Source organism: Tupaia chinensis, unplaced genomic scaffold, assembly GCF_000334495.1.
Source record: "Tupaia chinensis unplaced genomic scaffold, TupChi_1.0 Scaffold143797_1, whole genome shotgun sequence".
NCBI lineage: Eukaryota > Metazoa > Chordata > Mammalia > Scandentia > Tupaiidae > Tupaia > Tupaia belangeri.
In genome coordinates, this window is record NW_006203647.1 from 758,198 (window position 1) to 770,895 (window position 12,698).

Genomic DNA, 12,698 nt, shown 5'->3' on the forward strand with positions numbered 1-12,698 from the left:
ACACACACACACACACACACACACACACACACACATATATATATATGACATCTACAGTTGCATACCCACTCCTACTTTTTTACTCCTCCTTTTTTTATTTTTTTTTTTTTGCTGGCGATGTTTTATTTGTCATTTTTCTTCTAACAGGATAAATGAAGATATAGATAGCATTAAATAAAAGATGAAACAAATTCTAAGATTGTGATGCCACATGCTACATTTAACCTAATTTTATTCATACTTTTCTTAGGATGGAGAAGAGATCATTCAGTAAAGACATATAGTTAAAACAAAATATGTCTTAGCATATACAACTTTTAAGCTACAATAATGACCTACCTTAATTACTTCCATGCACACAAGTCTAACATTAAAGGATTTTTTTTTTTTAATAAACACAATTAGACTTATAGGAGCTTTTTTTTTTTTTTTTTTTTTTTGGGGGGGGTTTTTATCTAGGGAGGCGCGCTTTTGGAGAGGTTTTTGCTATAGGGTGCATGCACTCACCAGAAAGACAGAGAGAGACAGAGAGATAGAAAGCGAGAAATCACCCTCCAGGGGGGATGGCCATGCGGCAATCCCTTCTCCTCCATTCTCCTCTCGGAATCTTGGGCACGCACGCACACATACCCAGCATGAGTTTAAGCCACCGGGTCCGGGACTCGAACTGCGGTCTGCTACATGGGAGTTCGGTGACATAGCCATTATGCTACTGGTCCCAGAGCATTTTATAATAAAGGCAATCCTAATTTTTCTTTGTAGATAGTTCGAGCACTTCCCAAATACAAATTCCTATACCCAGTGAGCACTTTACTTAAAAGGAAGACTTAAGGAGATCAAGTACATGGACAGCCTTAGGATGACCTGACATCATATATTCAACAGGGAGGCAACAAACCATAGTGCCAAATAGAAAAAAATGAATTTGCAAATAAATTTTTTAAACGAAGTTAAGTTTTATAATTAAAGAGAGAAAATATACTCCCCCTGCTTTTATACCTTCCAGTCTTTCCGTTTCTGCTGTAGAATATAGAAATTTGGTATGTATTAAAGGGGGGAGGGGGCATACGATGCTATGTCTTAGTGAGCCAAACAATGGAAGTTCATGCCACTCTGTTCTGTCTTCTCTTTCAGTTGTTGTCAAGGGCAGCTTTAGCCACTACCTGCCTTCCAAATTCAACAGATTCCAGAATGCAATTTTGTCCATCTTCTCAATTTGTCCTAAGGACTCTAATATCAAAAGCTTCTCTTGGATCCCATGTCTGCACAAGGGCCTGAGCTTCCCCACTAAGTAAACACCTAGGTAGGGAGTGGAAGGCTGATTCCTTCTACAGGATCATCTAACCTAGGAATCTCCAGCCACCAGGCCATGGAGTGGTGCTAGTCCATGACCTGTTGGGCACCCCCTCCCTCCACCCTCACAGCAGGGTAGGTCATCCTGGGACCAATCCCTGTCCCCTACCTCCTGTCTGTGGTAGATTGTCTTCCACAAGGCCAGTCCCTGGTGCAAGAAAGTTTGGGGACAGTCTCTGGTGCTGGGAAGGTTGGGGACCACTGTGATTCCCTCTCGCAGCAGAGGGCATGGAAATACCACACTCCTGCTGTGTGGTATTTTTAAATTCTGAGTTCAGAGTTAGATGGGTAACAAAGGTTGATAGTCATCAAGTAGATTTTATCATCTTTTGATAAATTCTATAGGATAATCCCAGACCCTTCTTTGGAAGGCGGAATATTTATCACCATTGTCTTCAGTTCTTAGGCTTGAGCCCCAAATTCTGAGACACTAGGAAAAGGCCCCTTGTTTATTCTGGAAACTTTGGTCCTAAATGGGGAGTTGCTCTGAACAGCAGTCACTACCTTTGTGAATGCTTCTGGGCATGTCCAAAGTGTCCAGGCCTGGGAAGGTTGAGACGAAGGGAAATTTAGCCATCAAGTGATTTTCTTTTCTAGCTCCACATCCTCAACCTTCTTTTCCAGAACGGCATCTTCACAGAGTAAGACATCTTTTGGGCTCCTACTCTTAACAAATGGGAAATTTCAAGAAGGTATAAATATTAGGTTGTTGGAAAAGTCATGAACATTTTTGCATAGAAAAATATGTCATGACTTTTCTGACAACCCAATAGTTCTGAAAGAGAACATTGGTACCCATATTGACAGGACCTTAAATGCTGCCCAAGTAATGACATCTCTCTTAGCTTGGGAATATGTGTTTCCTTCCCTAAAAGCCATATGTACCCTTTTTCAACTTAAATACTTGTGTGGGTGGGGTGGGAGGGTATGTGCACATTTCATTTTTTTGATTTTTGAAGCCCAGTGTCATGGCCATATGCAAAAAAAAAAAAAGATGTATTAAGGAAGACAGGAGGTAATGTCCCTATCGTTAAGGATATTTATTGGCTTTGAAAAAAAATGATATAAATATGGAACCAGGAGTGCACTTGGATGGTAGTTTAACTTGGACAGATTGAATAGCTAAATCTCTGCTTTTCACTTGGCTCTTAGTGCTAAGAGTAAAAGGCTTAGGGGAAGTGTTTAAGTTATTTTTTCTTCTTCTTCACATTTGGTCATTGTTCTTGCTAGAATACTTGCAAGTTGCTAGTGGGTTTTATTTCTTCGATGCTACTCCATATTCACCTATTTCTGACTCTGGCAATAATTCCAGTGCCAATCACCAGCTTTCTATATTTATCAGCAGCTGCTTCAGTGATGTGGAAACAATTTTCTCAACAGCTGAAAAACATGAAGATAGAGAGTAGGACGTTTTGAAAGTCATGAACATTTTTGCATAGAAAAATATGTCATGACTTTTCTGACAACCCAATAGTTCTGAAAGAGAACATTGGTACCCATATTGACAGGACCTTAAATGCTGCCCAAGTAATGACATCTCTCTTAGCTTGGGAATATGTGTTTCCTTCCCTAAAAGCCATATGTACCCTTTTTCAACTTAAATACTTGTGTGGGTGGGGTGGGAGGGTATGTGCACATTTCATTTTTTTGATTTTTGAAGCCCAGTGTCATGGCCATATGCAAAAAAAAAAAAAGATGTATTAAGGAAGACAGGAGGTAATGTCCCTATCGTTAAGGATATTTATTGGCTTTGAAAAAAAATGATATAAATATGGAACCAGGAGTGCACTTGGATGGTAGTTTAACTTGGACAGATTGAATAGCTAAATCTCTGCTTTTCACTTGGCTCTTAGTGCTAAGAGTAAAAGGCTTAGGGGAAGTGTTTAAGTTATTTTTTCTTCTTCTTCACATTTGGTCATTGTTCTTGCTAGAATACTTGCAAGTTGCTAGTGGGTTTTATTTCTTCGATGCTACTCCATATTCACCTATTTCTGACTCTGGCAATAATTCCAGTGCCAATCACCAGCTTTCTATATTTATCAGCAGCTGCTTCAGTGATGTGGAAACAATTTTCTCAACAGCTGAAAAACATGAAGATAGAGAGTAGGACGTTTTGTTCTTTAGGGAAGAGCTCAATTGCAGGACGCATGGAAGGAGTGAACTATCCAGTATGAATCTTTTGTCTCTGCTCTTCTCTATTCTCCCCTGCATGGTATGGGGCTTAAGCAAAGACCATGACTTTGTCCAGAGACCAATGGGGAGCCTCTGTGAAATGCACCAAAATGCTTTGAGTCAGCTGATGTGGGCTGGTATTTTCTTGCTTTGTATCTTAAGATTTGGAATGAAGGAGGTTTAACCCTAACTTCTACTTCTAGCCCATCTTTACCAGCTGGCTGGCTTCAAGCATTGAACTTTGATGAATGCTTCTCTATAAAATATTATCAAAATCAGTTCAAGAATGTCTGCCCTCCATGAGGTACTGTGTAGGGCATGGAGGAGCTGAGAGACATCGTTACCACTTTTGAGGTCAGAGAACTTCCAGGGTGCAGAAAACATTGACTGGAATGATTAAATGGTACCATGTTTACTAAGCCTGATTCATGGAAAACTCTCAGTGCAGAATGATCATAATGGTCATCGTTGCTCTCAGATTTTGTCTTCGCTTCTTCATAGTTCAGGATATCTGGGCACTAAGGTATTGATACAGAGCAACACTTAGAGTCAAATAACCGGGTTTCTAGTTCTAGCACTGTCCCAAACAAGGAAAGAGGGAACTCCATTGAGTGAGTAACGTGTAACAAGCTTTGGGTTATGCAAAGCACTTTACAACACATGATTGCTTTTCTTCCTCCTAGAAACCTAGGAAGTGCATATGATTTTTAGCCGTTCACAGGTGAAGCAGTGAGGGTTTACAGAGAGTAACTTGCCCAAATATTTCTGCCCTCAAAGTCTCTGCTTTTATATTCCCCCTTGCCATCCATCTACTTAGACCTCACTGTGAGGATCATGGGCAGATCTCCATCAACTCTGTCCACCTCTCTCGGACCAAGTCTTCATGTGTGGAACTGAAAGCCATATCTAAAGTTTATTTTCTATCTTTAAGAACTCTCTTACCCAGTATCTTCCTTATTATTTCAATCTTTGCTGCCACCCAGTGGAAAATAATCAGAAGAATGAAGAAAAATTTCAGTTCAACCTAAATTTAAGACTGTTCATTTCATTCTGAAAAAAGGCACAAATATAGTTTCCAGGGATTAGGGGGAGGAAGGGTTGAACAAGTGAAGCACATGATTTTTAGGGTGGTGAAACTACTCTGTGTAAAACTATAATAGTAGATGCATATTATCATAAACTTGTCCAAACTCATGGAATGTCCCCCCCCCAATGAACCCTAATGTAGACTGTGGACGCCAAGTGGCAATGATGTGGCAATGAAGGTCCATCAGTTGTAACAAATGTACCAGTCTGGTGGGGTCATGGATATAGGGGAGGTTATGCATGTGTCAGAGAGTGGGCATACCGGAAAAAAATCTGCCCCTTCTGCTTAACTTGCTGTCACCCTAAAACTACTGTAATTGTCTATTTTAAGACTACTCCTATCCTTTAAAAATGTAGCGTTTTACAGTTTATGTCTTCCATGAGCAAGCGAGACAGAATGGGAGCATCCCAACAGAGTCTCGAGGCCATCACCCTCCTGCAGTCTTAGCCAGCCCCAGAGCATGGGCATGTGAGTGCTGGCCACACTCAGGGAAGGTCTCCAAACTCAAGCCCAGAACCTTTCCATGTGGGCCAGCCTTACAGATCACTGCATTTACCACTGTGCCATTGTCTGGCCCCTACAAATACAATTTTTAAGCAAATATCATAACCTATTTTTATCATTATAATAAACTATCAAATGTGAGATTCTGTTTATAAGATTTTTTTGACATCTTGGTATTTGTATAAATCCCAACTTTTAAAAATGCTTGATATTTTGTGATCATCTAATACATGCTCAGTTTATAATGAACTATACTAGAGAAATTCTAATCTGCAATATTCAGAACTTTATTTTTTTAAAGAGACATTTTTTACTATAGGACACATGTGCTTGCCAGAGAGACAGACAGAAAGCAAGAATCATCCCCCAAAGGGTGATGAACACGGCACAACCCCTTCTCCTTCATTCTCCTCTCAGGATCTTGGGCACGCATGCACACGTACCCAGCGTGAGTTTTAAGTCAACAGATCCGGGACTTGAACTATGTGTGGTCAACTATACGGTAATCCAGTGATGGAACCATTAGGCCATCTGTCGGTTGCCAGAACTTTTTTTTTTAACTTTATAAGTATTTATTTACTCATTTTATAAAACATTCTTGGCGCCAGCAGATGGCATAGTGGTTACATTGCTGTCTGACACATCCTCTGGGGGTGATTTCTCTCACTTTCCCTCTCACTGTCTCTGTCTCTCTCTCTCAGGCGAGCGCAGGTGCCCTCAGGCAAAAACCTCTCAAAAAAATCCTCATACTTTATGAAAAATTCAAACAAAAAAAAAGTAATGCCTTCCACAGAGGGAAGTTTTGAAAGAACTTCTTGTTTGTTTGCTTGTTTGTTTTTTCTCCTGAAATGTTCAATGTTGGGAACAGAATATACCCTTTTATTTACTATTTATCTGTAAATAAGCTTATGCTATGCACATTGTTCTACACTTGACCTTGACCTTTTTTTTTTTTAATAACTTGATGTATTTTGGACAGCTTTCCATATCAGCACACAAATCTACCTTATTATTTTTTAACAGCTCATACTACTTCATTATAATTAATTTAACTGGTTCATCACCAGATTAATGCAGGCTAGTTTCAGTTTTTGTTATGAAAGTGCAGTAGGAAACACAAATACACACGCTTCTGAGAAACATGCTGAACATGTATGTATGCATGCTCTACATCCCAAAAGAAGGAGATGGAAGATGGAGAAGAGGTTGCTACATGACCAGTGTCCCATGAGGCGTGTTTTCCCACTCCCCCCACCAAACACATGTACCCCCTGGCAAAAATTAACATAAAAAAAGAAAGAAAAGCAGGTCAGTGTTTTTCTAGGAAGAGAACGTTGAGCTCGACCTATCCTTAGTAAGGCAGCAGCAGTCGCAGACGTGGTCAGAAGAGGGGGATGTTTAATCATTGTGTACAGAGGAGCCTTGTCTCCATCTTATTCCAAATGTAGCCACTGAGTGGCCTTGTCTGGACGTGGCTTTATCCCTGAGTGTTTTGTATGATCATCTGGGACATCATGGCCAATTCCGCTAGCAAAACCTGCTTTCATTTTGATTTAGATTTTTCACTGATTTTCAAATGTTTGCACATACTACTTTCCAAAAGGTTGGGGCCAAGTCACAGTCTTCCGAGTTGTTTTGCTCAACTTCCCTAACACGAAGTAGGATTTAATAATCAAAATAGTAGTGGCCATTATAATAATAGCAAGTGTTTATGGAGCCAATTCCTATGTGCCAACCACTGTGCTATAAAATCATTATTCCATTAAATCTTCATCAGAGACTTGAAACACATATTAAAAACATCCTTATTTCCATAGGAGGAAACCACAGCTTAGAAACACATTGTCCAGGTCATGTAGCTTGCCAACAAGACACTGAGCTGGGTTCAGGACGAGGTCATCTAATTCCAATGCACACATGCCTTACCATGAAGAAATACTTTTCCCCTCCAGCTGCCTTTTTAGGAACCTGCCAAGGAAAATTTAAAGCTAAGGAGTTACAATACATTTAATTGGCAATCACAAGTCTTTGAAAGGCCGGTTTAGGTTGATAAGGAAGTAGAGTCCCATGCTGGTTTGGGTTGATAAGAAAGTAGAGTCCCATGTATAAAAATGGGATTTATGGGCAGCTCTCCAGGAATCACATATATTGTGCTAAGAGAGGCATCCAGCATGAGATACTTAGCCATTCACATGTGCCCTCAAATAATAAAGGCCTGAAATCACAGCCAAGACACTATAATTAAATATTCTCTGAGCCAGCTGGAGCTCAGAGAGTACTTAAAGGACTCCCAAGGAACAGAACAGGTGAAGGACATCCACCTGCTTAGATCCACTGAGGTTCATGAAGCTGCCCTGCTGTGAGGATGGGGCCTAAGAGCCCTTGCTGGAAAAGATTTTGTTCAGGAAGAGTGGAATAAAATGGTGCTTGTGTAAATATTATGGAGTGTGCGATGGGTGTGCAGCGGGTCAGCTGGCCTGCATGCTCGGATGTGGCGAAGCGAGCATGTAGTAACTGCTGACTGCTACTCTCTTCCAGATTGTGCTGGCTGCGGGAGAGACATCAAGAACGGGCAGGCCCTGCTGGCGCTGGATAAGCAGTGGCACTTGGGGTGCTTTAAATGCAGATCCTGCGGGAAGGTCCTCACCGGGGAGTACATCAGCAAGTAAGACTGGGCGGAGAGTGTGCAGATGCTTAAGTGGGTCTGAGGGCGTGTGGGTCCTCGGTAGGCCCTGCTCTCAGGGGCTCTACCATATCCCACCCAACATGCCAAAATACACTCACATTCGGAATCAGTAAGACATTTTTGCTACAAATCTTCTGAAAATAATTGTAGCCTTTTGCTTTTACCATAATTTGGCTACTATAAACTTAATGAAATGTTCATTATTGCCTAATCTAACATTAATGAAACCGACAGTGTGACATTGTATATTGTAACCAATTAGGTGTGTACTAATTTTTCTTTAAGATTTTTTTTTTGTCTGTGTGGAAGTAACAAGCATATTTGGTCTTGGGCATATTTATAGAGCTCTCCTGACCCAACAAACCATACAGGCCTAGGCACAAAGCCCACCCAGAACGAGTGCACAAAGGAATCTGCCAGGGAATGAGTCCATGTACCAGTCAGAGAGCTCTTGTGGATAATAGCTAGTTAAGTCAGTAAATGAAGATTTTTAAAAATGTAGCCTGGCTGTGAGGAAAATGTTCCACTGTATTCCTTTCCCCAATCATGTGAAATTACTTACTCAAAAAGAACAAAATTATGAATATAATTTCAAGATAGAAATAAAGGTAGCTTGGATCTTTCTCCATGGAAATCTAATTCCATAGATCTTGGGTAAAGCTGTATCACCTGTATTAGAAAAGAAAAAATTTCTCCCCAGGTGATTATGATGGACAGACAAGTAGGAAGAGAGAAATCCCTGGCTTTTAAATTAATACTGAAAGCTGTGCTGTAGGAGGTGGCTGGGCTGCCACAGTGGTGCTTTTTAACTTTTCCATGCAATGCACACAGAAAACGGTATTTTTACCATATTCTGAGGTAAATGGAAGAGGCCGCTTGACCTGGAGGAGAAGGCGCTGCCACCTCAGGCCCCTGAGAGCTGTGGACTGTTGGACTCAGGGCTGTCGGGAGCCACTGGTCCCGAGCACATTTGTACTCACGACATGGTTGTCCCTGTCAGGTGTTGATCAACACTGAGTCCACATCTGAAGCCGCTCTGGCTGGCAGTGAAGAGAATAATAGCAGGATTTCTGCTAGTTAGTTCTGAGACAATCAAGTAATCAGCAATGGAGTTCTTATGGCCATTTGACTGCTCTTTCTGTGTGGCCCAGAGAAATGCAGGGCTCCCTCTGGATCCTTCCATCTGTGGTCTTGATCCTTTCTGGCCAGGTCTCCAGACATGTGAATGCTGGCTGGGGGAGAAGCATGTTTTGCTACCGTGCTGTGGAGAAGGTGGCTTTGATGTCTTTCCCACCTCTACTGCTTCCTCTCAGGTGCCAAACCTGCTCTTTTATTGCAGGGATGGCGCCCCCTACTGTGAAAAGGACTACCAGGGGCTCTTTGGGGTGAAATGCGAAGCATGTCAGCAGTTTATCACAGGAAAGGTCCTGGAGGTAAGTGACACAGGGGGCCCCATCCTTTTCCTCAGAGGCCCTCAGAAACAAACAAAAAGAGCCCCTTTTTCTATCGTTTCCATCTTTTTTTTTTTTTTCATCTATGAAAGAAAGCGGTAATAGAGGACTAGTGTCTTAGAATTAAAGTGCTGTGCTTTCCTCAGATGTGGATTTTATCAGATAAATGTTTATGTGGAATTGGAATGATGAAGAGTTTGAAGGGGAAAATAAGAATGATAAAGGTTCTGTTGGAAATTATGTGGAAGGAAAAGTTATTTCAGACTTTTTTTTTTTTTTTGAAGTTAGAAGAGGAAATGAGAAGGCATCAGAGCCATGGGCACATGTGTGTGTGCTTGTACGTGTGTGCAGGGGTGTACAGACTCAGGGAACCATGCTCAGAATCAAAGCTAAGGAAGAAAAGGTTAGTGAGAGAGAAAGGCATAGACTTCCCCACCCTTCATAAGCCACATTCTGTGTGACACAGAGCACCCAGTGGCCAGGCTGAGCAGAAGCCTGTGAAGTTCAGGTGTGACCACCTCGTGCCAGTACCAGAGAACTTGGTTCCTTGCTTTCTCAGCAGCTTCCCAGAAGCTTTTACGTCTGGGCTGAGCAGGATATTCTTGGGCAAGAGACTGTCAAATCCCGGGACCAGAGTTCAGAGGGAGTCATTGCCCCACTTCTCACAGGCCTGGAGGCTGTCAACAAGATGGCTGGAGAAAGTAGATTGCCTGGCACACTCCCACATTCCAGGGTGGAGAAGGTGAGCTGAGCTGAGCTGATAGATCAGGAAGTCCCACTGGAGGACGACGACTGGCTGGTCTTGCAGCTTGTCTCTTCACTCTGTCAGACATCAGGACACTGAATCCACGGAACCACATTCACGCCTTGCGGCAAGACGTGTTGCGAAGATAAAGGGCACAAGTCAGAGACTACCCTCCCCCAAGGTGTTTCCGCGCTGTGGTCACTCTTCCATGGGATTTCACAAGTCCAGCCAGGCCTTGGAAATTCTACCACAGCCTCTTCCCATGAACGCAGAGGAGCCAGGGTTGACTCTGTGCTAGGACCTAGTATGTGTAATTGTATTCAAGAGATGAGGAAGTGACTTCTGTCAAATGCAGCCAGAGGAAGAAGGCTCTAGGGAGAGGGAGGGAGCAAGCAGAACCTGCAGAGAGGCTCAGAGGTGAAGGCAAGCACAGCACATTGCAAGGAACAGAAAAATCAGCTGAGCAGCAGCATGGGCCTGAGAAATGATGCTGGAGAAGTGGGCAGGGCTGAAGCATCAAGGCCTTGAGAGTCACACTCAGGAGTTTGGGCTTTATCCTGAGAGTGGTTGTAAGCCATCAAAGTGATTGCAGCCGGGGTATCATGTGAATGGCTCCAACTGCAATGTAAAGAATAGATGGGAATGCACAAATGAGCATGAGTATGTGTACGTTCATAGTAGCTGTATTCATAGCATCTAGAGGTGGAAACAACCCAGATGTCCATCCATGGATAAATGGATAAACAAAATGTGCTGAATCCTTACAGTGCAATGACTAAACAGTGACACAAGCTCCAACATAGATAAGCCTGGAAAACATGCCAAGTGAAAGAAACCAATTGCTAAAGGCCACACATAATGTATGATTCCATTTATCTAAAATATCTAGAATAGGTAAAATCATATTGACAGAAAGCAGATTGGTGGTTGTCAGAGTGGGGAAGAGGAGGGAAATGGGGATTTGCTGTTTAATGGGTACAGGATTTTCTTGTCAAGTGGTAAAACTGCTCTGAAACTAGATAGACGAGGTGGTTGCACAGCAGTTTAATAAGTGCCACTAAAGTTTTTACTTTAAAATAGTTCATTCTGGGCCCAGCTGCTGGTGTGGTAGTTAAGACACTGGATTTTTACATGGCCAAGTGCAGTTCAAGTCCCAGAATCAGAGGCTTGGAAATCATGCTAGGGGTATGTGCACAGGCATTCTCACAAGAGGAAGGTTGGGGAGAGGGGATTGTGGTGTGGCCATTTCCCCTGGAGGGTGATTTCTCATTTTCACTCTCTCTGTCTCTCTGGCAAGCACCCTATGACAAAAGAAAACAAAAAAGTTAGTTTAATGGTATATGAATTTTACCTCAGATTTTAAAATAAAGTGACCAAGAAGAGAATAAGAATGGAAATAAGCCAGTTAGTCTACTACAGAGCTCTGGGTGCAGACTTATGGTGGCACTGACTGGGGTAAAATGCGAGAATGGGACTCCCACCCTCTCAACACAGAGGAGGAGGAGTTCTCAGAGCCTGATCAAAAAGCCTTTAATCATCAGCCCAAGGACACCTCGGGACTCGAGTTTTGGCTCAGGAAAAGCACATCCCTAGAAAAGCCACTGGTAAGACAGATGTGACCCAGTCAAAGGGCAGCTCAAAGTCCAAGTGGTCATATCACAGCCCTCAAAGTCTGGTGGCTGGTACTCCCCTGCCTGTCCCCCTAATGCATTCCTTATCTCCCAGAGCCCTAGAGAGCTCTTCTCAGGAGGCGCCCTGAATGGCACCCACGATGTTCCCACTAGGGTTCCAAGTTAGATCTTCCAAGCCTGTTTATTTGGGAGCTGTTGAGAAATTTCATGTTAAAACAACAGTAAAGCACTGGAACCACTTCCTAGATATTCAGCCATAGGAAGAGAGGCAGGAAGATACTGAATGCGGTCCCAGACTGTGAAGACAGCCAGGTTTGCAGGAGGAATGGATAGAAACAGTGGTAGCTCCAGTCCACATGTGGAACTGCATTCCCCAAAAATGGATTAAGGAGGCAAAAACACTGGGTGTGTATGTATGTGTTCATTGCCTTCAGATTTGGTTCAACAGCTGTGGGAAGGAATAGCTAAAATAAAACTAGGTCCAAGAACATGCCATTTTGAAGAAACATCTGCTTACTCTGTTTTCTCTCCCGAGGCCCAAGTAGTTGAGAGTTCACTGTGGCTGCAAAGGCCTCTTCCCAACTTGGCCTCAAGTTTCCGTGAAGGCTGTTCCATGAGGTTGAGGGCCTGGAGACTTTCCATCAGAGTTGAGAGGGGCGGGAATAGTTTGCACTGTGTTCAGCCCTAGATTCAGGATCCACCCAGCAGGCGTGCTTCCCTTCTCCAATGGGTGTGTGTGATCTCAAAAAAGGTCATCACACTGACTAATGTGCGACGACCATGAGTCAGTGTGGCTCAGTTGCCAGTATAAAGCAGGGCTGGTCTTCCATGGCCTGCCCCTTTTCTCCACTTCATCTGGTTCTCTGACCCTGCTGTTGGTGAAACACTGTGATTCATTGTAAATACTGTGAACCTTGGTGCCTTAAAAACAACATAAATTTATTCTGTCTCAGTTCTGGAGTGTAGACACTTGAAATCAAGGTGTGGACAGGACCCTGATCTCTGTGAAGGCTCTAGGGCAGGAATCTCCCTCACTTCTTCCAGCTTCTGGTGGCTCCTGGCATTCCTG

General features: G+C 42.8%; 1 protein-coding gene across 1 annotated transcript in view; it reads left to right on the forward strand.

Moving 5' to 3' along the window:
• LOC102497243 (actin-binding LIM protein 1-like) overlaps window positions 1–12,698 on the forward strand; it is a 245,375-nt gene that overhangs the window by 151,453 nt on the left and 81,224 nt on the right. Inside the window, exons 5-6 of the mRNA XM_006165121.3 lie at window positions 7,655–7,781; window positions 9,142–9,235. Coding sequence (XP_006165183.1) covers window positions 7,655–7,781; window positions 9,142–9,235 — 221 coding nt within the window. The remainder of the gene's footprint in view (window positions 1–7,654; window positions 7,782–9,141; window positions 9,236–12,698) is intronic.